The 26243-nt window shown below is 44.0% G+C and overlaps 1 protein-coding gene across 3 annotated transcripts in view; it reads left to right on the forward strand.

Moving 5' to 3' along the window:
* The window catches only part of hipk2 (homeodomain interacting protein kinase 2), a 119157-nt gene that overhangs the window by 76888 nt on the left and 16026 nt on the right, over positions 1-26243 (forward strand). For all 3 annotated transcript variants that reach the window (XM_072695292.1, XM_072695293.1, XM_072695294.1), the window contains exons 4-8: positions 11002-11125; positions 13697-13816; positions 17001-17087; positions 22536-22720; positions 23855-24017. In XM_072695292.1, coding sequence (XP_072551393.1) covers positions 11002-11125; positions 13697-13816; positions 17001-17087; positions 22536-22720; positions 23855-24017 — 679 coding nt within the window. The remainder of the gene's footprint in view (positions 1-11001; positions 11126-13696; positions 13817-17000; positions 17088-22535; positions 22721-23854; positions 24018-26243) is intronic.

Consider the following 26243-nt stretch of genomic DNA (forward strand, 5'->3'; position numbering starts at 1 on the left):
TTTACGTGACCCACATACTTGCAGAGGTGCTTGAGAGGGTGGTGGAGCGAGAGAGAAGGGGAGAAGGAGACAGAGTAAAAGAGTGTGTGGGTGTGTGTGTGTATCAGGATCATGGCTGACGCAGCACCCTGGAGGCTCTCTGGCAGACGGGCGCCACTGTGAGGAGAGAGGAGGGTCACTCAGCCAGGAGACCACTCTCTCTCACTCTCAGCCTGACCTCAGCATAGCAGCCCCTCAGCACGCTGCACACACACCCACACACACACACAGACACACATACACACTTAGATAAAGCTCTGAGGGTCTGTGCTTTAGTGAATATCTTGCTCTCTAAAGATATGCATTACATATTAGTGTAGATGACCTGCAGGGGTCTGTTGCTGTGTGGATCACTATTAGACTAGAAGAAGATGCAGATCTGTCTGTCTGTTTGTCTGTCTGTCTGTCTGTCTGTCTGTCTATCCTCTGTCTTGTCCCCATCTCTCTCTGCCCACGACCCCTGGCTGAGGTGTGTAGTGTGGGGGTGAGAATGAGATGTATTATTGATAAGCACTGTGTGTGTGTGTATGGTTGGTGTGCAAGTAAATAATAAAAAGCAGAAGAAGAGAAGAGGCTGTGTGTGTGTGTGTGTGTGTGTGTGCTGCCCCACTGTCTGTGTTTGGTTAGCAGGGCTAATGTACGCCTGTGTGATCAATGGTCAGAGTGTGGCCCTCTGCTGCTCTGTCTTCACCCTTTCAGTACACAAAGGAAGCAGAGAGAGATGAGAATGGAGGGAAGAATATGTGTGTGTGTGTGTGTGTGTGTGTGTGTGTGTGTGTGTGTGTGTGTGTGGAATATTTGTAGAAGCCACAGCGTTACGCACAGAGTGATATAACACACACGGCACAGATCTAACACACCAGATCACTTAACGTCTAATGTGTCTCACTGTGGGACGGAGGAGCTGATCACGTGTCCACCGTCTTTCCAACCATTATTGCAAAGACATATTCAATGCAGCATGCATCAGCCATAACATTAGAACCACCTGCTTAATATAGTGTAGGTCCCTCTCTGAAGGTGTCCTGTGGTATTTGGCATCAATATGTTAGCAGCAGATCCTTTAAGTCCAGTACGTAGTGATGTGGGGCCTCCATGAGCATCAATGAACCTCGGGTTGCCTTGGGTGCGATTCACCTGATCACAGCAAGTTAGGGGACACTGCATAAGACCTGCCTGATGTTTTGGAGATGTTCCAACTCTCCATGTGATCCAACCATCACAATTTTGGTTTATGTCAAAGTGGCTCAGATTCTTACATTTACATTTATGGCATTTAGCTCTTATCCAGAGCGACTTACAAGGTAACTCGTATTACAGAGAAGGGGCCAATGTAGTGTTAGGAGTCTTGCCCAAGGACTCTTATTGGTGTAGCGCAGCATAGTCACCCAGACCGGGAATCGAACCCTGGTCTCCCACATGGTGTTGTAACTCAGTGGCAGGTAGTGGTGCTATCTGTTGCGCCACACCAACCACGTGTGGCGCTTACCCATTTTGTCCTGCTTCCAACACCTTCACCTTCACAACACCAAGAGCCGACTGTTCGCAGTCGATGTTATTCACATCAGCTGTCAGTGGTTTTAATGTTATGGCTGATAGAGATAGATATTTCTGTTCTGCTTTATCTCAAAGCCTGTTTTCGCACATGTTTTAGCGCAGAGTCTCTCTGAGAAGAGGTCATTGTTCCCTCTCCCTCCATCTATCTCTCACTATCCTGGGAATGCTAATGACGGAAGGGAAGGAGCTGGGAAAGTGACAGCATGGTCAGCACTTTTCCTGTGTGTTTTGAGCACGCACACAGAGGAAGATGCTCAGGAGGCCTTGAAATGAAAAAAGTGTGCCCACAATGGGAGGATGTCTGAGGGTCCTTTCAAAAGTTCAACCGTGTGCTTAGCGAAGCCGGCCCGGCTCAAATTGAAACCATTTTTGTCCGAAAGGGCTCAGTGGAACTGCCCACTGGCCCTGCCCTTCACCTCTCGCTGTGGAACGCACCGGGCTCCTTTCTCCAGTCCTGCTTTTTCCAACACTCTCGCTTCTTCTCCTTTTCATTCTTCACTCACTCTCTCTTTTTTCTGTCCTGCTCTCAGTCCGTCACTTTCACTTTCCCCTCTCGCCCTTTCTCTCTCTCTTTTCTGCCCCATTCAGCTCTTTTCCAGCATTTTAGTCCATTTTTTCATTCGGGTGGACTAGTTTGAACATGCAAGCATACTGTATTAAGCACAGTGCTGCGCACATACACTCACAAGGCATCCACCAATAAAGGCAGCATCATGCTTTTCTATACAGTAATAGAATAAACAGCAGCGCACAGACGCCCCAATTTTACAGGCTTACACATTTTACAGTGATGAATGTGGACGTGCATGCAGAAGTGATACGATAAGTTATTTAAGGCCAAACTGCAGGTGTAGCGTAGAGGTGGACGTCTCCATGGTCAGACCACTGCATGCATTGTTTATTAAAGAGGCTTGCAGGGAGCGTTGGCCTTAGCTGCTGTGCTGCACCGTGATGGCATAAATATTAAAATTGATCTCAGGGGAGAGAAAAAGTCCACAGAGCCTTGAAAGTCCACAAAAAAGATCAAGGATCCTTTCATGAGGGAAAGGGAGAGGGAGTGCAAAGTGGGCACAGGAGACTACCTGACCCAAAATTTCCATCCGTTTAGGTCAGGAGGATTTCTACCGACACTGAGACACTGAGACCACTGGTGGTTTGCTTTTTGGGCACTTGAGCTGCACTGTCTAATGTTTGTGGACACCCCCTCTTACGGATGCATTATTCAGCTACTTTAGGTTGCACCTGCTGCTGACGCCCACACAGCTTGTCTAGTCCCTGTAGAGAAGTATTGCCAATAAAATAGGACTCTCTGGAGCAGAGAGCAATGCTCCAAAAATAGTAGAGATGATTACTATTGTGCAAGTGTCCCAATACTTTTGTCCATGTAGGTAATGAAGCTAATGTAGCCACGTTCAATTACCCGACGGTTGGCTTTCAGACACGGTCAGGCCATTGGCTAGCAGCAGTGGCTAACCGTCACCCGTAGTTTGTGTGCTGTGTCACAGAATTCTGCTCCTGCTCTGGTTCATTAGTAGCTGAATGACAACATTTGGGGTAAATTTGAGAGGTGTGTGGGGGACGGGCTCGGAGGACTGCATGGGAGGGAGGGAGCGGAAAAGCTGTGCGTCTGCATGGCGAGCCGCAGAGTGACGAGCGTTTGTACTGAAGGTCAGCTGTGATGGATGCATCCTGACATGCCCACAGAGCATGATGTCAGAGCTCCAAATAGCAGCTGTGTGTGTGTGTATCTGTGTGTGTGTGTGTGTGTGGTACTGTTGAATTTAGTTTTTTTTTTACTATTAATGAAAATACAGACAGAATAAATGACATCAAATTGCTTTTATACATAAAACATATTTAATTCCGTAGTTATTTTATGAATTACATTTGCTTTGATTTTTTGCTCAATATTGACAGATTCAAGCCAGACAGTGTCAGGGTCTCTGTGGCCCAGGGGGGTGATTTTCCTTTCTACAAATCAAGACTGAACAGTAACCTGTCATCACGTTCGACTTGTCATCAGCAAATCTCATCTTTCACCTACAAACACGATGTGGTGCAGGTGTAAAGGCGTAGGATCTGCGTCTTCGGCAGGAGTCCTGTGCTTGTTTCGCTGGAGTACGAGTGAGAGGTAGTTCAATCAAAATTACAACCGGCTTTCGCTGTTGCCAACCATAACTGCAGCTTTTAAGTGTTGGTGGGGACGTGTGTAGAATAAGATGTGTGATAAAGTGTGTGTTTAATAGCGGTGTAAATATATGCATATTTATACAGATTGATTTGGCCCATATAAATAATACATATCTTTACCCGCCTCTGAATAAAACCCTCTACCTACATAAACCCCCCAAAACCACAAAGCCTACAATTTATGAGCGACTTCAGATAGAAACCCAGTCTTCTGAACAAGGATGCCCCTCTCCGCCCACTTTACTCTGACTGGAAACAGAAGATCTTTGTGAAAGATGACAAACGAGGCAGTAGTCTTGAATTGCGGTACGCTGGTCATCTGTGGATCCATCGTCTTATCCATATGTTCCAGGTCAGGGTCTTGGTGGGTTCTGGAAAGAATAACCCCTGGACAAAGCACCAGTCCATCACAGAGTACCACTCCCTCACACCCATACACCCATCACTTACACCCACAGGCAAATTAGCAAAGACAGTTCACCTACCATGTGTTTTTGGAAGGGGGTTAAAAAACAGTACCCAGACCTCCTGGCTGTATGTTCACAATAGGACACTATGTCACAAGAGAGTTCAGTGAGTGGAGCCTGGAGATCAGACCCCAATGCGATGTGTTTTCTGCATCCAAGCTGTCCCAGCTGGTCACCAACGTCGAGAGATGTTATCTGGTTGAACGTTTGTTGTGATGTCAGGTAGCCAAAATTCAATGTCAGGACAATGTCTTGTGCAACTGTCAGTTTGATGTAGAATACTGAGAACAGCCAACGTTGATAATTTGTTGGTTTAGATGTTAAGCTGTGATGCTAAGTAACAAAAATCATATTGACATCAAACACCACAAACATTTAGGCGAAATGCCTCTTCTAATCTTCTAAATGCTATAATGTTAACATCCACACAACGTGAAATTCTAATATTGTTAGATGTTGATATGATGTTGGAAGTCATGGTTACGTAACCAAAAATCTGTCTAACGTCTGCCTAATGTTGGAGCTTGAATATCAACTAAATGTTGGTTTACATGTGACTTTGATTTCCAGAATTCAACATCTGTCTAATGTTGGAGCTTCATGCCAACCCAATGTTGGTTTTTGACAGATATGTGACTTTGATTTCCAACTACAATTTAACATCTATCAAACGTTGAAGCTTGGTCAACCCAGTTTTGGTTGATGGATATGTGACTTTGATATCCAGACCAAATTTATCGTCTGTCTGACGTTGGAGCTTTAGGTCAACTCAATGTTGGTGATTTTGATTTCCAGACAGAATTCAGTGTCTGTCTAACGTTGGCTCCTGATGTCAACACAATGTTGCTCTTTGACAAATATGTGAAATATGGGACTAAACTACAATTTAACATTTATCTAATGTTGAAGCTTGATGACTTGATATCCAGACAGAATTCATCATCTGTCCAACATTGGAGCTTCATGGCAACTCAATGTGGTGTTTGATTTCCTACCAAAATTCAGAAATTCTGCACAACGTTGGGTTTTGACATCAGTCTGATTCTCATTTTCAACAAAAATTTAACATCTGTCTGACTTTAGAGTTCGATGTCCGGTGCCTGCTAGGTGCGCTGCTTGTCGCTACCGATTGCCTCCTCTTATAGGAGCTGACTGGTAGGCTGGCGCTCTGTTGCCGGCTGAAGTAAACTCAGGCTTTGGGGGCAGTGTTACAGATATTTCCGGATGCCATGGGGGACCTCGAACAGTCTTGTTTGTGGGACAGCAGATTGTGAGGACACTCACTGTATTGTGAAACCTTTATTAGGTCAGTCGGCGTTGTTACTCTGAGGGTACATTATCTTGCAGTGTGTGTGTTCTGTGCATGTTTAGGTACATTATGCAGGACGTTGCTGTCCCATATCGGGGCAGATGAAAGCTGACTTGCAGTGTGTGTGTGTGTGTGTGTGTGTGTGTTTGTGTGTGTGCCAGTGTTGAGACTCTGGACGTTGGCCATGCTTAATGTGAGGCCAGCTGAGAAAATGTCACACTGCACGTCGCTTAGACTACTATGCTTAAGCACTCACCGACCCCCCATTTACAAAGCCATTTACAGGAGCAGGCTGATATTCGGCTAATCCAGCCGAGGGAATGCCTCCTCCTGCTACAGTCTTTATCAAAGTTCAGCACAATGCTGTGTGACAGGACGACAAGCACCGATACTGTACATGGACCAGCTCGGTTTTCCATCTCCCTCAGTCTTGCTCTGGCCTACATTTGCAGTTTCTCCTGGTGGAGGTTAATTGTTGAATGTGCTTTTAGTAGAGATCCATTTGTTGAGGCCTAACATGTACATTTTGTGATTTGGTACATATATAGGAACAATATGTAAATATGCTCAGTGTTTATAACTGGATACTGACCGCTTAACACGGATAAGTTTCCAATGGGAGCTACATATTAGTCAGCAAGCGAACAGTCAGTTCTTGACCGGTCACTTCACCTGTCAGTGGTGCTAATGTTATGGCCGATTGGTGTAGAATAGCATGTTTTTAGCTCCACTTCACTGCCTGTCATCCCGACCTTGCTGTACCAGGTGTTGTCCCGGGTCGATTGGTACCTGAGCTCTGTTTCCATTAAAAGCAGGGGATTTTAGTGCTGAGGTGTATGGAAGGTTAGTGTCAGTGCAGTAACATGAGAGGAATAACTGATTCAACTGTGACTGATGTAGAAGAACACAATCAAGTGTGTGTGTGTGTGTGTGTGTGTGTGTGCATAGGACATCACATCCCTACAAGCACCACCACATAAGTGGCACTAGACAAAGGTACGTGTGAGACATGCATATGTGAGAACGTTTGGAATGGGCATATGCACACACACACACACACACACAAACACACACACACACACACACACACACATATACACACACACACACACTCTGCAAGAATCATCTTGACACTATGAGTGTCAGATCTCAGAAATTGGAATATCACACCAGCCTATGCAAATGTGTCATAGAAGCCCTAACACACTTAATATTCCCCAGCGTAGATCCCCACTTTGTGTTTGTGCATGCACTTATGTGTGTGTGCAGTGTGTGTGTGTGTGTGTGTGTGTGTGTGTGTGTGTGTGTGAAAGAAGAAAAGCCAGTAGAAATCAGTGCTTCTGAAGTAGAGCAATGAATATGTCACTGATGATTTTTGCGTTTTGGGCCGAGATCCTGTATGAGATAATGCTGCACAGATGTACACGTGTGTGTGTGTGTGTGTGTGTGTGTGTGTGTGTGTGTGTGTAAGTGTGCATGCATGTGCATGTGAGATCACACCCATCCAAAGCTCTGCATTAGCAGCTGCTGGCCTGTTTTGCATATGGCAATGGCAAGAGACGGAGTGAGAGGAGATGGAAGGCAAGATAGGAATTTGCATATGTGGTGGCAGTGTGCCCTCAGCGCCACTGAGTAAATGGGAGATTTAGAGAGGGAGAGACGGAGAGAGACAGGGGGGACTGCGCGCGCGAGAGAGCGCGAGAGGAAAGGGATGAATGAGAAAGTGAACGCTTTAGAGCAAAGAAGCTAAGCCTTCTGAAATAGGTCCAAGCATCAGGCCTCTCTCTCTCTCTCTCACTCACTCTCTCTTCTTTCTATCTATCTACGCTATGCGCCCCAAAGTTTGTGGACACCCCTTCTAATGAATGCACCCATGGCTAAAACAGATGTGTAAATGCATACACACACACCACACACAGCTTGTCTAGCCCTTGTAGAGAATTTCTGCCCAAAGAATAGGACTCTCTAAATCAGATAAGCATGAAAACCATGCTGCCTAATGCCAGATGTGGGCTATAGAGGGGCATACAGCCCCCCAGCATTGAGCTGTGGAGCAGTGGAAGAGCTGTGTCCTCTGGAATGAGGGTGATGGGGCTCCATCCAGTACTTGTGGGATAAGTTAGATAGTTTTTTTAAACATTTTTCACATTTCCGTTCCACCTTAAAAATAGGTGGTGCTGTTACATTCTGGGGCATGTACGCTCCTGCATGCAACAACTGCACCATTTAAGGTGGAACGCTAACCCCAGCTTCATACCAGCTAGCCTAAGACAGTGGAGTGGGACCTGCCGGAGGTCTGGATGGATTAGTCCAGGACAGATTTAGAAGGTTTTCCTTGCTGGTGCTAAACAGTTTTAATGGATTGACTAATTTATGTGTTTGCGTATGCCCTTTTTTTGTGTGTGTGTGTGTGTGTGTGTGTGTGAGAGAGAGAGAGAGAGTGTGTGTGTGTGTGTGTGTTTTACATGTCCCTGGCTTCAGTTCCTCTCTCAGAACAGCGTGTTCCTCTAATGTTCTTTTTACAAAACAGATGAAAGTGGTAAAACCAAGCACACACTCTCACACTCAATGTGTGTGTGTGTGTGTGTGTGTATTTCCCTCACAAAATAAATCTCAGTGTTCAGTTCTATGTTCAAGTGACTTATTTCACACAAGTTTCTCGCGCTCTGTCTGTCCTGCTCTCTCTCTCTCTCCGTGTCCTCTGTCTCTTTCAGATTCTCTGGTTACTCGTCCCGTGGCTTTCCTGCTCTGCCCGTATATTTTATAGGCACTCTATACATATATTTGCTGGGAGAGAGTAGTGATTGATGGGCTCCCAGCTGTTCCTAGTGGCTCTGCAGCTCACACACTCTCCCAGCGGCTCTCCTCCCAGCACGGTGCCCAGGAGAGAGCAAGACACAGAGAGCAAGAGATAGAGAGAGAGAGGGAGAGAGGGAGACAGGACATGAGGCCGGCTGGAAAAATTCACCCCGACTCAAACCGTGAACACCCCCCCCCCCCCCCCCCTCACCTCACCCCCACCCTTCAACGGCTTCTCCGCATCATATTAGCCGCGCTCCCTCTGCTGCAGACAGAGCACCTCTGATGACTTGCGGCCGCAATTTGCTCAAAAAACATCAGATGTATGGAAATGAGGCGGCTCCCGCATTCGTCATTTCTACAGACTGCGAGCGGGTCGTGAGCTCGGTGGATAATAGATGGTGGTTTTGGGTTTCATTCAATCAGTTCCACATTAGCTGATTACGGTCAGGGCCTGGGGACTGATGTGTCCCGCCGGGGATGGTTAAAGCCCTGCTGCTGCTGCTCCTGGTGCTCCTGCACTTCGCTCTTTCCCACAGTTTAGAGTGGGTTCTGTTTGAGAGAGGTGGTCAAATACAGATAATGTGGTCAGAACAGCTATAAAGTGGAGAACCACAGAGTTTGTGTCGTGGTGTGTGAACACTAAAGATAAAGTTCATTCTAGCAGGTGACTGGGATTGGGTTTTAGTCTTAGTCGTTTGACTAAATTGTATAATTTTGTCTTCTTATTTCGTTGATTTCTCATCTTTTTACTAATTATTAATTGTGTAAAGCTGCCTTGTGACACCTGTTGTAAAATGCGCTCAATAAATAAATTAGATTTGATTATATTTATATTTTTGATTTGATTTATATTTTCAATCTAGTTATTTGTCAATTTGAGTCCAGTTTTCATCAGTAACATTTCTAGACTAAATATTTAGTCTCATTTAGTCCTGCATTTTAAAGCTTGTACTATTTTAGAGGTCATATATTTTGTTAACTTTCATAAAGAACAGCTTAAAATTAGCTTACTTTTAAAAACCCGTTAAAATCCAATCCAAAAATTCATCATATTCATTCATTCATTCATTCAATCATACTGGAAGGATTTTTTTCTTTTTCTTTTTTTCTTTTTTTTCTTCAAAAACATTTTGCATTTATTTAACTATAAAATTATCAATTTGACTGATATGACCTTTGGCTGCTTAAACGGTATGTGTACAGACAGTATGGCTTCCCTGTGACCGAGGACATACTTTACAAAGATAAACTGTTCACGTGTAGCCCCTTATTGCCCCCTGGTTTCTAAGCTGACCCTTAGGGTGATTATATTAATAATTCAGCAGTGTCTGAAATGCAGTGACGGCTGTAGGAATTTCCGTCTCGCTGAACAGCTAAGCTAATGATGACGGATTACACATAGGCCTACCCCTTATCTCCATTAAACGACACTAACAACTAAACATGATACACATCAGACTAAGGTCAGAGTGAGCATCGCTAACGTGCGCTGCGTTGCACAACCTGCTTCAGGTAATCTTGCACATTTCTTTAAGCTCTGTAAAGTTCGCTTGATGACAAATATTTAGCGGATAGTAACGTTTCGCTCCTTCACTAACAGACTCCATATCGCTGTGGATGTTTTACGTTTTTGATCAGTGTCTGCACTTTAACGACGGACCCTTACTGGCTCTGGCGCCTGCAGCAGTGATTCCACTAGTCAGTCAGTCTTTAACTAACTCTAACCTGCACCTTAATCTACACCTAAACCTGGTCTTTAACTAACTCTAACCTACACCTTAATCTACACCTAAACCTGGTCTTTAACTAACTCTAACCTACACCTTAATCTACACCTAAACCTGGTCTTTAACTAACTCTAACCTACACCTTAATCTACACCTAAACCTGGTCTTTAACTAAAACTAACCTACACCTTAATCTACACCTAAACCTGGTCTTTAACTAAAACCAACCTACACCTTAATCTACACCTAAACCTGGTCTTTAACTAACTCTAACCTACACCTTAATCTGCACCTAAACCTGGTCTTTAACTAAGGTTAGAGAGGTTAGATTAATTTTAGTGTTTTTTGTTAGTTAAACGTTGGGTTTGGTGAGTCAGCTCTGGGACGGTGAGACGCCTGGAGTCTTTTCTTCACCATAACGTGGACTGATGTGGACGGTGTTACCAGGAGATCAGACCGGCCGACCTGCCACTTGTTATGAGAGAGGAGATCATGAGTTGCAGATGGGAATAAACAGTAAAGCGATTGAGGGTCAGGAACACAGACTAAAATTCTTACACAATTTTAATCTGTTTTAGCTGAAGTTGATTTACTGATGTTTTTGAGGCTCAACTTCATAGATACTGTTGACCAACCTGAGATGCAGATAAAAAGTGAGTTGAGTGAACAGCAACCAGAACAGCTTGTGTAATTCTAAGGCGTAGGGAAGGAAGGGTTAGAAAATGGTCCTGTGAAAGTGAAGTACTGACTTCTGCTCCATAAAAACCACACAAAAGATTGTTGAAAGTGGACATCAGGGCCAAACTGTACCAAATGAAATCAGGCTTGATTATGTTTTGGCCGTTCACTGCTATCTGTGTCCTCCGCTGACCTCATGTTCTTGTGTGTGTGTGTGTGTTTATTTGCTCAGAGCTCCAGAGATCATCCTTGGCCTGCCCTTCTGCGAGGCTATAGACATGTGGTCCCTGGGCTGCGTCATCGCTGAGCTCTTCCTGGGCTGGCCGCTTTACCCCGGGGCGTCTGAGTACGATCAGGTAAGATAATCAGACCTTATCTTAATCCCACGCCGTGCAAATACCGAAAAGAGCTGCGTCACACAGCTCTGGGTTCTTAGTGGTTCCTAGAGTAGTAAAAGCCTGGGAGAGGTTCAGACTTGTGTAGGGCATTGCTCCACGGTTCCCTCGGTGTTCTCTTTCTTTGCAAGCCAGCGGGTTCCCTCTGTTACTTCGTGCAGGTCTTTGACACGTCGGATGTTGGTTGATAATGGAAAGGAGGCATTGAGGGGACAATTATACATTAGAGATGTTTATGAGCGAGTGAGAAATGACATTTCCTGTTTGGCATTTAGCTATCGAGTGTGGCCCTGCAGAGCGGGCGCTCTCTCTGCAAACGCCTATAAAAACATCCCTCAATTACTGTTTGTGCTCCAGGGAGAGAAAACAAAACAGACCTCTGGCTACGCCGCTGTTCTCACAGCTCTCCTGAAGTTCTATATATGTGTGTTTTGTGTGTAAGGGCATGTATTTAGCTCCTTACAGGAACCAAGTATCCCTAAGGCCTGAATAGTGGAGAGATTTGGCTGTGGTTCCTATAAAGAAAACTGCTGTAAAACCAAGTACGCAGCTTTAAATTAAAAAGCTCAGTGCTTTTCTTCTGCCCCCCGTGATTAAGGTAAGCCCTATGTTGAGTGTAGGCACAGTGTTTACTTCGCCACAGTGTAAGAGAAGAAGAAAATAGCCCTACAAAGGCAGGAATACAGCCTTGTGTGTGTATGCACTCGCTCTCAGGCTTTCATCTCTTTCTCAGGCCATTCTGTAGTGCTGGACAGATGCCACAACCTGCCCAATTAGCCCAGCTCCTGTGCTCTAGAGTGGGGCCTTCTCTTAAAACTCGAAACCTGGCTCCACTGAAAGGCCCAGGGCCAACGTTCCAACTCAAAGCAAATCAAAACCACCGTAAACAAGCTCTGGAGCCTCCCGCCATTTCGGCGTCCCGTCTCCTTTCCTTAGAAGCTCTGCAGTTATTTTCAGGGGGTTGGCGGGGGGGGTCAGGCACTCGTGCCACCTTGACGTTTTCTGGGAGATAAGTGGCATTTTGAAGATTTGGCCATGCTTTTTCAGCTGTGGTAAACAATCAGAACAAGTCACACATCCGCATTTTACCCATCTGTGGTAGTGAACACACACACTAGTGAACGAGGGGCAGTGCACACACACCCAGAGCAGTGGGCAGCCAACTCCAGCGCCCGGGGTAAAAGGCCTTGCTCAAGGGCCTAACACTGGCAGATTGCCAAGCCTGGGAATCGAACCCACAACCCTGTTATCGATAGCCCAGCACTCTAACCGCTGAGCCACCACTTCCCCTCGACCTTTGATACTGGATATGAAGTGTAGTATCAGTCTTTAGTCTTCTGAAGATTAACAACTCACTGTGATCTGTGGAGCAGTGGAACTGTGCTTTCTGGAATGATGGTCGCTCTAGCCGATACCTTAGGGATGAGTTGGAGAGTTGGGGATGAGGTCGAGTGATGAACATCCAACATTCTGACCTCACTAATACTCTTGTTGCTGAATGCAATCGAATCTTCACCACAATGCTCCTCCAAACTCTAGTAGAAAGCCTTTTTCCCTGGACAGTAGAGACAGTTACTCCAACAAAAGCAGGATGAATAATATAATAATATTTTGGAAGAAACAATCAATATGCAGGTGTCCCAATACTTTTGTCATTTTGTTTGATTGTAGTCCTAAAATGAATGTGTGAGGTCTTTGGATTGTATTTCCACATAGGAAGGCATCACTGACTGCAAAGAATCTGCAGGTTTGAGAACCCCTGAAGGGCGTTAATGGATGCACCTCTGCCTGTATTAGCATGCACAGTTTGATTTGCCTTTAAGCACAATTCAGCATCAGCGCAGTGTTTTCGCTTAATGAATTGGTGAAAGTTAGAGTACTGAACTGTTTACCGCTTTCAGTGAATATCCAGTTCACCACACGGCACTAGAGTAGTCAGATTCCCGTCGTACCGCACACAGAGCCTATTTCCAATTCCAACACTAACTCTGAAAGACAAGGAATCCTCCACGAACACGAACACCAACAACAACAACAAAAAAAATCACAGTGATTTGATTTCCCGAGACGAGAAGTGAGCCGACACTGTGATCAAGGTTTCAGGAGCCGCCGTGAGCCCAGGTCCAGGGATAAGAGAGGCACTGATTGGTGGGGAAGAGGCAGAATTTGAGGGGGGGTGATTATTGTGGATGCTGTTGCCTGCCAGGCTCCCGCATTTAGACGTCTTTCAGGTGTATGAATGGCATTCTGTGTAATTGCAGCTCTCGGGTGCCTTGAAAAAACAGTTTTTTAGGGGAGAAGGAATAAACAGGGTAGTGACAGCATTCTTTTCAGAGGCTGTTTGCTCAACTTCTAATGCTGTTACGCTGATGATATCGTATAGAAGTTCCAAGAAGTGCCAAGAGACTGATGTGCTGTGGATGTGTAGTCAGATTTGCTTCAGTATGCTGTTGAGGATTCTCATCACATGAAGTGCTTCTCTACCTTTCTGAGCTCTTTAAGAATAAAGAATGCCCTTCTTTTCTTTTACAGATTCGGTACATTTCCCAAACCCAGGGGTTGCCAGCAGAGTATCTGCTGAGTGCGGGCACCAAAACCACCAGGTTCTTCAACAGAGATCCAGACTCCACCTACCCATTATGGAGACTGAAGGTATGTTTATGGGCACAGACTAATTTTTTGGGACACTTGAGAAAAAATTACATATTAGACAATTTTAGACAACTGTCACCAGCTACAGGGGGAAGTCTGGTTATTTTTTATGGCTCACAGTAACTCATGCTGTGACCTAAGCCAATGGTTCACAACGTTGGTCCTGAAGTGGCTACCCTGCACATTTAGGGCCCTGTCTACATGTATCCCCTGCATTTTTGTCTGTGGCCTCCTGTCCATATAAAAACGTTGTTTTTGGTCAATAAGGTCAAATGCACTTCCACTATGACCGGGGTCTCTAGTATGAATCCCGAGCTATGCTGCTATGCCATCAGCAATCAGAATCTGAGGTAGCACAATTGGTTGTTTTCTCTCTGGCTGGGTAGATGGCGCTCTCTCTCCTCATCACTCTTAAAGTGATGTTGGTGTCAGCGCTAGCTGGTGCGGTTGAGCAGGGGACCAGACCCTTTTCTTCGAGTATGTCGATTTCCTGGCGATGCCACATCAGTGGCAGTTTAGAGAGCCAATGGCTGACTCCACATGTATCAAAGTCCTTACCCTCCGAGTGTCAGGAGCATCAATGTTTCTGGCTGAATCTCAAGTACCTAACTCCCTTACTCCCTATATAGTGAACTACATAAACCTGCATCTAGCATCTGCACGCAGACTGCACTATGTTTGCATCCTTCTTTGTGGTTTATGAGGCTCTATCACCCCATACAGGGCTAGCATGCTCATGCTGATATTCCATCACGTCACAAACAGAGGGAGGGAAGTCTTCGTTATTAAAAATATCTGGATACGTGGGATTGGAACCTTAGTGGTTTCCTGCTCTAACATGTCACCTTTAACACAGAAAGGGCTTGTTAATTAGCTGATTAGCTGAATCAGGTGTGCTGAGAGCAGATGAACATTGTTAAAAGTGTGATGGGCTTGGGGGTCCTCCAGGAACAAGGATGGAAAGCACTGACCTAAACCACATCTCCATGTCTGAGAGATGTTTATCTACCACTTCAGAAGGTAGAAAAATTGCATTAGCATGTATGCATGGAAATGAATTTGGGTGACTACTGAGTTCTAGTGATTGTTAACAACATTAGCATTTTATCTCCATTCCTAACTTAAGGAGGAATCTTTGGACAGCAAATACGCTTGGCTGACCAACGATATCTGGACTAAATAAGAAAAAAATGAAATTTGATTAGTCACCAAACTTCGCCTTTAATTTTGTTAACTATGTTGTTTTACAAGCAATAACACACTAACCACCCAGATTTGACCTCTCCCAGAGGTCCAGGCTGCCCCTGCTTACTCTGTTTGTATTGTTTTGCATGTACAGTCGTTACTGAATAAACATCTTTAGGGTGTAGAAAGCCTGGGAATTAAATGGGTCAAACAAGTGGCCTTAGACCTTTGCACAGCACTACAAACACACATACAGCCACATTCCCATCCGTCATGTTGTGCGATTCCTTTCCTCCCGTACTTCCTCCTGTTTGTTTCTGGATAGGCTCACACAGCTTGTCCTCTGTGAAAGGCTCCGCTCTGTTTTCTCTGCTAAGCTCGGGACGCTCTCGTCACTGCTTTTGAAACAAACCAAGAGCCTAATGAGAGCAGAACGGATTTAGCGCAAGATGATTTGGCCGCCTCGGCAGTGCAGGACGGATCGTACGCCTCCCCAACCCACTCCTGCCCCCTCTCTCGTCTCCAAAGCTTACGTAGGCCGCTCGATCCCCGTTCAGCAGAGTTTGGCTTCAAGATTAACTGAGTGAACTTTCCGAGGCCTCACACACTGAGTCCTGAATGCAAAGCGTTCACAGTATCGAACAGTTCTTGGTGGACTGTGAGGCTGCAGCGCCATGTGGCCTCCGTCCGCTCAGCCGAGTGCACGCATATTGATTTGATAACACTGGAAAAAAAAATTCTCTTGGATTTTGTTCGACTTTCCTGAAAGCACAGTGACACACCTGCCGCATGCTTTCTGCTCTGGTTTTGCTCTGATACCATACATGGAGGGTTCTAGTCGTACACTGCTGATAATACAGCAAAATGTGAACATATTTACACCGATCAGCCATAACATTAAAACTGATTAAACTGTCAGTTCTTGAAGATGATGTGTTGGGAAAGTGTAAGTGACTTTGACAAGGGCCAAACTGTGATAGCTAGACGACTGCGTCAGAACATCTCCAAAAAAAAACATCCGGCAGGTCTTGGGGGTGTTTCCAGTATGCAGTGATCAGTACTCACCAAAAGTGCTACAAGGTAGGATAACCATTGAACCGGCACCAGGGTCATGAGCGCCCAAGGCTCATTGATGCGAGCCATGGAGATTCGACCTCGAAGCCTACAGGGCTTAAAGGATCTGCTGCTGACTTCTTGGTGCCAGATAGCACAGGACACCTTCCGAGCTCTTGTGGATCAGAACGGTTTTGGCGGCAAAAGGCGGACCTATGCAATATTAGGCAGGTGGTTGTAATGTTATGGCTGATCAGTGCATAACATTGCTGTCAAAAAATCTCCATTTTTGATGTTTTGCAATTTTTGACAGAAGAGTGACCCCTAGGATCAAATGCTACAACCTATGACCTTCCGGGTACTGGTGCAACTGTTAATTTGATTTGTCAATAAATGACAAAAAACAAGGCAGAACTATAAAAAGTGTAGCCTTAGATTAATTCCAGACCAAATAAAGCCTGTTCTTTACTCTGTACAAACACAAATATGGATCAATTAAAAGTTCAGAATCTGCAACAAGGTTTAACCAGGTTTAGCATTTAGAAGATAGATAGATTCAACGTTATTGTCATTAAATATAAATATACATATAAATATAATATAACAGGTACAGAAATGGCAGTACTGTACAATGACAGACAGTGCAGTAGTATTGTGCATATATAGAACAATTGCAAGAGTAAATAATAAATGATAAATAATAAATAAGAAACTAGTGACATATGAGTAGTGCATCATAAGTATAATGAGGCTGTGGTATAGGCAGTGTGGGGTGGGGTTCAGTGCAGTGTAATAGTTTGGGCCTGTCAGTGTAATGAGGAGTTCAGTAGTGTAATGGATGTTGGGAAGAAGCTGTTCCTGAGCCCGCTGGCACAGTTCTGGCATGGGTGCTCCTGTATCTCCTGTATGTAAGAACAGCTGAACTGAAGCTCTTGTCCACCCGCAGACACCAGAGGACCATGAGGGGGAGACGGGAATCAAGTCGAAGGAAGCTCGCAAGTACATCTTCAACTGCCTGGATGATATGGCCCAGGTAAGCGTAGCTGCTGTTACTGTATTTCGCTGCTGTCTGATAAAAACCATGTATCTGTTTTTAGTCTCTGAGCCCTGTAGCTGCTCTGTACACTCTGTAAATAATTTTGAATGAATTGACCAATAGAAATGCTCTAAATGACTTGGAATAAACTCTTATTTTGCATTGACTTCCATTCAAAGCTGAGATAGTTTTTGCTTTCTCCTGTAAAGCAACCGTTTTGGAGATACATGGTTTTCTTTGGACAGCGCCAATATGCACTGTTCAAACACAGCTGATGTAGATGTACACATAGCTCATAATCCCACAGCCAAGCCTTGTCTTACCAGCAGTTTACAATTAGTTAATGGAGCTTCCAGATGTGATGTGATGATGTTTCTGTAGGTAAAGTACATTTTCTGAATATCCCATTGTCTCATTTTACCAAATCTAACTACATATTTCTACTGTCCAGTGAAAAACATGTATCTCCATTTTTTCCATTTTTAGTTTGAACCCTGTAACTGCTCTTTACACTGTGCAAATTATTGACTAAGATGGAATAGATGACTAATAGAAATGGTCTGAATCACTTTTTATCATTTTTTTATTTTTAATTTTTAATTTATTTTATTTATAATTTATAATTATTATTATATATAATTATATATAAAATATATTATTTATGAACTTCCATACACAGTCAAGAACTATTTTTGCCCTTTTGTGTAAAATCCCCATTTTGGAGATACATGTTTTTCATTTGACAGCGACGATATCTTCCCATTTATGTAATTCCACAAGCCTTTAAGGCTGTTGGGTCTGTGAGCAAGTGAGCCTGGGTGCTTCCCCTGGTGAAGACCATTCACTCGGCACACTGTGAGAAAACAAGCTTCACTTTGTGGAACCAAGGATGTGACTCAGAAACCTCTAAACCGATTGGATTTGATGGGTGAAAAGAAACGATGCTCTAAGCTTTTCCCTGCAGAAAGACGCGTTTTCTGTCAAACTTCCCCTGGACTGACCGGCGCAGCTTGGGCTTTTCCAGCAGTGATGCGAAACCTCAGCCTAGATTTTCCCCCCATAAACAGCTATGTCATCCTGCTTCATCAGATTAGAACTTTGCCTGATCTAATTTACTGCAGACTTGGATTAATTCATGGAAACGCGTTGACGTGTGGACGGCTTGGCTAGATGTGAGCTCACAGGATCTTGCGGCAGGAGAATTAGATCACCGCTCTCTTTTCAGGGTCAGACATGCTGACATTGTGTGCTGTGGCCTCACTGACCTGTTGTGAGCCTTTGCTTACGTCAGAGCCTCCAGTTCTGCGAGTGCTCCCCTGGATCACTGTCTCCAGACAGACAAACAGACAAACACAGTCAAAGCCCAGGCTTCCATTAGGACACTGAATGTTGATATTAAGGGTAACTCAGACTCTGCTCTGGATACGGGGGTGTGCCCGGTTTGGGCAGGGTGCTCGCTCTGTGTTACGGATGATCGCTAAAGGCCCGAACACTGGGACGATTGCCCGGGAGAGGGAACGACTCGGCCTGCTCTCCATCCCGGGAATGACAGGAAATACCGAGATACTGTTTGAAAGGCACATCTGGAATAAGAACACTGCTCATTATCCTATACAGTGACCCTTTACCCTGTCTGCTCACTGGTGTTTTGCTTTATATAAGCAAACAGCTTGTAGGACATGGCCTGACAGAGCCTGCTGCCAAAATCTTTCAGTCAGTGTTTAAAACTGAGTGTTTTTTGATAATATAGGACTAACTGGATGCAGATAAAATTATACAGATGTGCCAGTTTTTAACCATTATGACTTAAAAATATCTACTAGGAGGTTTAGTTAGGAAGCTGTAGAATCAAGAATCATCTACAGCTCTACGTTACGCATATACACAGTACATAGTGATCTGGTGTGACTGTGTTAGCTTAGTCCTTTCCACAATCTCAAATAAGTCAAGTACACTATATGGACAAAAGTATTGGGACACCTGCTGTTTAGTAACTGTCTCGACTGTCCAGGAGAGAAAGGGGAGACTTAAAGGATCTGCTGCTAACATCTTGGTACCAGATGCCACAGGACACCTTCAGAGGTCAGAGCTGTTTTGGTAGTATGAGGAGAACCTGCACAATATAAGACGTGTGCTTTGATTGTTATAAGTGATTCCGAACTGTAGCACCAGATGTTCAGGTTCAGATCAGGGTGTTTGAGTTAGTGCAGTCTGAGTTAGTGGACAAGCCCTCTGTGGAGCATCTGCTTGGCTGTCTGTGGGATGTGCATGGCTGTGTGATCCTCACTGGCCAGCAGCAGAACAGTGCATTGGCTGGTGCAGCCTTGCCAGAGAGGCAGGCAGGAATATGCTCAGTACGTTTTCGGCACTAGCCATCTCACGAACATCTCCAGATGAAGGCCAGGTGCTGTGTGGTCCCAGTGTTAACTTGTGCACATGATAGACTTTGACAGTTGAGAATTTACTCTGAGGGTTTGCTGTTCATCATCCTGTTTTTCTGTACAGTGAAATGTGTGTATAGCTCTGCCATATTTTGACTCCCTTGTGTGTGTGTGTGTGTGTGTGTGTGTGTGTGTGTGTGTGTTTTTCCCCCAAAGTCATCGCATTCTCCTGCAGAGGACAGTGTGATTATTTTTCACTGCGTGTTGGAGATTATTCCTTTATCATGCAGCAGGTTGATAGGAGGGGGGTTGCAAGAGAGAAATAGCTTGCATAAGAAAAAGAGAGAGGATTCAGATTTGCGTCAGTGACTGGCACTTCATCAGATAGCCTCAGGAGGTAGGGCCACAGATAAATCGCGCCGCATTATGAAAAATGTGCCCGCCATCTCAGCAAGGGATTCCCAATAAACCAGCCTGGTCCTGTCCCTGCACCGCCACTGTCTGGACCGAGTGCTGCAGTCAGGTCACCGTTTTCCGTTTAAGGCAGTTTAGTACTGATTTTTAATCACAGTTATTGTTCTTTGCAGTGGTGAAATCTCCAAGACTTGGCGTAGGTAAAGGAAGCCTTTAAAATGTGGTTTACTTTGTGCCATAAGTATCCGCACAGATCCTTATACATCCTAGAGGCTGTTTACACCTTGCAGTAACAGGCATTTTTGGTGATCAGATTGGATGAGCATGTTCACATTAAAAGCCAGGTCTGAACACGTCCAGGATGCGTTAATTAATAATTTCAACCATATTCGCAGGGGATCAGATACAGATATCAACTGGCATCAGGACACGGATAGGGAAATGGACACGGAATTGATCATTACTGGTGTATTTCTGTGTCCATCTACACTAATAGTATAGGTAATTCTGTACTGTAGTCTGCACTGATAATGTAGCTAATAATAATCATATTCTATATTAATAGTCTAACCTAATAGTCTATTCTGTGGTTTATACTAGTAGTCTAGACTAATTGCCTATGCTGTAGTTTGTACTAGTAGTCTATTCTGTGGTCTATATTAGTAGTGTATACTGTAGTCTATACTAAAAGCCTGTACTAATAGCTTCTACTTTAGTGTATATTGATATTCTATACTGTAGTCTATACTATCAGTCTATAGTAATAGCCTCTACTTTAGTGCATATTATTAGTCCATACTGTAGGCTATACTAACAGTCTATACTTATAGTCTATAACAATAGTCTATACTGATAGCCTATACTAAAATAAAATAAAGAAGTATTTTATTCGTGTTATTAGAGTTATAGGGTTTTATTTTTAGTTTTATTTATCAATAACAAGCAATTTTGATCGAAGTTTTCCCAAGATGTGGGAAGCCATATTGTTATATGGTGTTTTTTCCATAATGCACAACCCTAGTCCAACCCAGGTTACACAGACACACACACACACACACACACACAGTTTAGCAGAAACTACTTTAATGGGTGATAAACCATGATAGTGTTCCAAACCTTTCTCATTGTACGTGATTGATTATACACTCTGTGCACGTTGACCTAAGTATCAATAAAAATGTCATGCAGTGTTTCTAATTAATAAACGAATGGATCTGCTCTATCTGTGTTTATTTGAACCTCTTCAGGCTGATTGGTCCCTCAGCCTGGCGCCACAGACTTTCCCAAGTGTCTCTGTGAAAAGTTGTTAATAGGAATGCAAATATTTGGGAATGCCAGAAAGGTGCAAGGTTACCACTATTTTAGTGAGACACAGTGACCTCCAGATGACGCCGTCCATTCTGAAAGCCACTAGATCTGTGTGTTTTACGTCCATGGGTCACATTCTTGCACCTCTTTGACGAATGGAAATGAGTGAGAAAGTGTACTTGGTAAACGCCATCATCCAAACTCTCCACTGCTTGGAATATTTGTATATGAGGAGACTTCTTCTCTTTACAAAAGTACATTCTTTCCTCAGTCCTCGGGATAGAGTCGCTCGTACCTCTAGTGGAGAAGGAATGTTCAGAGAGAGTATTTTAGTCTGCAGAAACTGAAGCGACTCAAATATTTGGAACTTGGGAGAATCTAGGAATTCATATTTGAACAGAAAACCTGCGAGTCTGTTGATCTAAAGAAAAGACATGACTGTGAGCCAAGGGTTGACGAGTGCTCAAACGAAGGGTAATTAACCCTGTCTTACACCTTCATTGGCAACATCCCTGTTAAGTCATTAATACCAGTTGGGATGTGTGTGCATGTCCTCATTGGCCATAGTAAAATATATCTGCATGTGTAATTGACGCTTTCTGAAAGTTACTGGGTTTTCTATCACTGTATTAAAGAAGCACAATGCTGCCTGTATTGTTGGATGCACTGTGATAGGTTTTTAGAGTGGGCAAAATTTAAATCAATAAGCTCTCATTAGTAATTCGGTTCATGAGAATTAGCAGTAAAATATGACTCTAAGTATGAAGACACACTGTTGGACAAAAGTATTGGGACACCTGCTCATTCATTGTTTCTCAAATCGAGGGCATTAAAAAAGAGCTTCCCTGCTCCCTACTGTCCAGGGAAGAAGGCTTTCTGTTAGATTCTGGAGGAGCATTGCTGTGAGGATCGCTAAGAGCGTTAGTGAGGTCAGGATGTTGGATGATGATCACCACCCCACCTCAAACCCAACTCTCCAACACATCTCAGAAGTATTGGATGGAGCACCATTCTTTAATCCCGAGAATACAGTTCCACAGCTCAATGCTGAGGGGGTTTGTACCCATTGTGCCAATGTTCCTCTGCTCCAGGGAGTCCTATTCTATTGACAGTACTTCTCTACAGGGACGAGACAAGCTGTGTCAGCATTGTGTATTCACTAGAAGGGGTGTCCACAAACAGTGTCTGTTTGTTACCTCATGTTCTTTTCATTTGAAATGTATTGATAATTAATTAGTCACTGAGAAATGACATTAAACATGCCAGCTTTTTTGCTTCAGCAGTAGAGGGTAAGGAGCATCTCAAGGTGATGACCCAGACTCTCCCTCTGTCTCACCTGCAGGTGAACGTGACCACAGACCTGGAGGGCAGTGACATGCTGGCGGAGAAGGCAGACCGGAGGGAGTTTATCGACCTGCTGACCAAGATGCTGACCATCGACGCAGATAAGAGGATCACACCCATCGAGACGCTCAACCACCCCTTTGTTACCATGGCCCACCTGCTGGACTTCCCCCACAGCACACAGTGAGTGTGAGGCTAGGGCTGCTCATGTCTCCTGCCACACATGGAGATCGGAATTGTTTTTACATGAGATTTAATTTGTGTAGTCAGTAAAAAGTAAGTAAATTAAATATCATAGAGAAAGGTATAGTTAATATTTTACAGTAAATACATTTAAATAAGGAGAAATATGGTGATAAACTGAATATTGTTCAATTGCTTGAGAAAAGAGTTCAATCAGTACATAAACATTGTGAACTTGAACCTCCTGTTCATCCATACAAGGAAACTAAGCTGGAAAAACAGTTTTGAATGACCTATTTTTGTCATGTCACAAAAAACACTGCATTTATGTACAGTATATATAATCGCTGTCACGCAAATCACGTGTCTCCAAATGTCAATTTTACAGGAGACAAAAAAACATTCTTCACTTTCAACAGAAGTTAAAATATTGAAATATTTTATTTTAGACTTTCGGGCATTTCTATTGGTCCATTCATCAAAAAAAAATCTATAAACTGCCCCCATGAAAAGAACCATTACCAGATTCAAATTATGTCAAAAATGGAAAAACTGCAAAAATGGAGATTGCAGCAAAAATATCCACTAGTTCACTGTACAGCAATTATGCCCACCTGTTCAGTCTAGTTAAGGATATATGGGAGTGTTTCAGCCCAGTCTGACCAGAACAAGGTGCAGTACAGGGCAGCCAAACTGAATAAAGCTCGTTTACGTTTGAGTCTTAAAGACTAATTTTAAGGGACAAAAAGAGGTTGGAAAATGTTGTGTTGGTGGTGCGGTCTGTAAATGAGTTATGGCCTAATCCACACCTAAGTGGATCTCAAGGAAGAAAATAAAATGTGGGAGAAAAGTTGAATATGGGACAGCTGTATGGACATATAGAATAGTGCTGGTACTGCAGTGTACATGTGGGTCTGGGCAATAATAACAATGGTGCTAATTATTGAATTCAATCCTTTGTTTGATATCATTGATGTTTTCTTCAGGGTAAACACACAGACACACACACATACGTGTATATATACATATTCTAGCATTTCTATTGGTCCCATTGGACACAATGTAAAGGACAACTGCCAGATTCACACTCTGTTAAAAAGTGACAAACACTAACCCCACCCTTCTTGTCCACAGCGTTAAATCCTGCTTCCAGAACATGGAGATTTGTAAGCGTCGGGTGAACATGTACGACACAGTCAACCAGAGCAAAACTCCGTTCATCACACATGTGGCCCCCAGCACCTCCACCAACCTCACCATGACCTTCAACAACCAGCTCAACACTGTGCACAGCCAGGTCAGTGTCCACACACACACACACACACACTTATACACTCATACACTTCTATCCCTTTCTGTTCCCCTTCGGCTTCAAGGTGCAGATTATTGGATCTCATGCATTGACTGGTTTGCAGTGGAGCAATGCACAGTAATCAGTATTGAACTGAGCTCTGACAATGATCACGTTACACACCAAGCCTGTGTATGCCAGCGTCAAACTCCACAGCCGTGTGCGGGACTGTGCGTGTGTGTTACTGTGCGTGTGTATGTGTGTGTGTGTGTCCAGCCCTGCGGCCTTCTGTCACAATGTGCTGATTAAATACATGACAGCCTATACTTCCTGCTAGGCTTGCGTTTTCTCTGCTCTCCAGCCTGGTGGATTACGCAGTACGTTTTTCCCCTCGTTTCCTTCCCTGCTGGTCATCAGTGTTTCATCAGGGTGTGTTTGCCTAAACTGCTGACTTAAGACCAGACCAGAGTCACATAATGTCTGCTTTTTACATTCTTAGATCCTGCTAAATGACGACAGCTCCCGCTCTCGCTCTGTCTCTCTCTCTTGCTGACCTAATCTGTTTGACTCATTTTCCCTCTCTCTCTCTCTCCATTTATTTCTCTCTCTGTCTTCCTATTTTCTACTTCTCTCTCTCTCTCTCTCTCTATCTCTCTTTTTCTCCCCCTCCCCTTCTCTTCCTCTCTCTCTTTCATTCTGTCTGCTTCCTATTTCTTACTCTCTCGCTCCTTCTCTTTTCCCCTTTTTCTTTCTCTCTCTCTCCCCATCTCTCTCTTTCCTCCTGTCATTCTCTCTCCTTCTCTCTCGCTCCATTTTTTTCTTCCCCTCCACTTATTTTACTCTCTCTTTCATCCTTTCTTTCTCTCCCTATCTTTCTCCTCTCTCTCGCCCATCTCTTCTATCTCTTTGTCTCTATCTCCGTCTAGAAACTTTATGATTGTCGTTGTACATGATTATCAGTAATCCCTCTTTCTCTCTCTCTCTCTCTCTCTCTCTCTCTCTCTCTTCATTCTGCAAATAGCACCTCTATCGTTCTAATCAATACCACCCTGTTACGAAACTCACTTTCTCTCATAAGCATACCATAAAACAAGGGCTGTGTTGTGTTGTTGACTCAGTACAGTAAGTGTACCTGTTGGAGGTCCTGTGCTGGGTTTGTGTGTGTGTGTGTGTTGGGTGTGTGATTGCGAGCAGGCCCGGGCCTCGTTTCATGTTGTATTAGCAGGCTGCAGGCTGAAGTGTTTATTTTGTTTGATGAATGCCACAGTGGCGTATTGATTAACTCTCTCCCCTGGTGCTCGTCGGCCGCGCTAAACAGAGAAAATGAAAAATGAAAAGTGCCGCTCAGAATTTTTCCCCATGCAGGCTCTAATGAAAAGCCTGTAATTACTAGCAGTGGCATGAAATGAAGCAGCATTGCCTCAGTAGCAGACCAAAGTAAATAAGGCTATCCTCAATTTAAAAGCTCGGCTGCCGAGAAGGAAATGTTTATCAAGGACGCTTAGATTGTCTCCTGTTTCATGTCGGCTGCCTTGCTTCTGTGGGTTACACGTGACCTGACAGCACTGTATGAAGGCAGAGATGGTGCAAGTACAACTTCACTACATGTCCAATAGTTTGTAGATGCCTCCACCAAGTGCTGCAACAAACGATCATTCCTAGTTAGCATGATTAAACATGCAAGATGACATCGCCAACTAATCAACTATTAAATTAGTTGCAGAATAATTTGGTCGTCCATTCTAGTCGGTGCAACCCTAACCTCCTCATCCAGTGTTTCTTCTAAATTCAAGGCTATAAACAGGGAGTTTGTCCCACATTACTGTAGTAACAGCTTTGACTCTTCTGAAAGGTCTTTCAGCTGTGATGATGTGATGGTGTTCAGCCACAAAGGTATTAGTGAGATCAGGTGCTAATGATGATAGAGCTCCATCCTTCCAGAGGACACAGTTCCACGGTTCCACAGCTCAAAGCTGAGGAGGATTTTACCCTTGTAGCCGACATGACATTGGGGATGGTGACCTTAAGCTCACATCCTATTGAGGATGCCTTTCTTTTCCCTAACTCTAACCCTAACCCTAGTACCTGAATTACCAAATAAAAAGGGTGTCTGGATACTTTTGGACGTGGTGTATCTTTCCCATTTACTGAAATGTTAGCTGATTTTCTGCAGCCCCATTTCAGATAACGTTCACCACTCCATCCCCCTAGCTCTCTCTTCTGTTGTCATTG

Source organism: Salminus brasiliensis, chromosome 13 (assembly GCF_030463535.1).
Source record: "Salminus brasiliensis chromosome 13, fSalBra1.hap2, whole genome shotgun sequence".
NCBI classification, from domain to species: domain Eukaryota; kingdom Metazoa; phylum Chordata; class Actinopteri; order Characiformes; family Bryconidae; genus Salminus; species Salminus brasiliensis.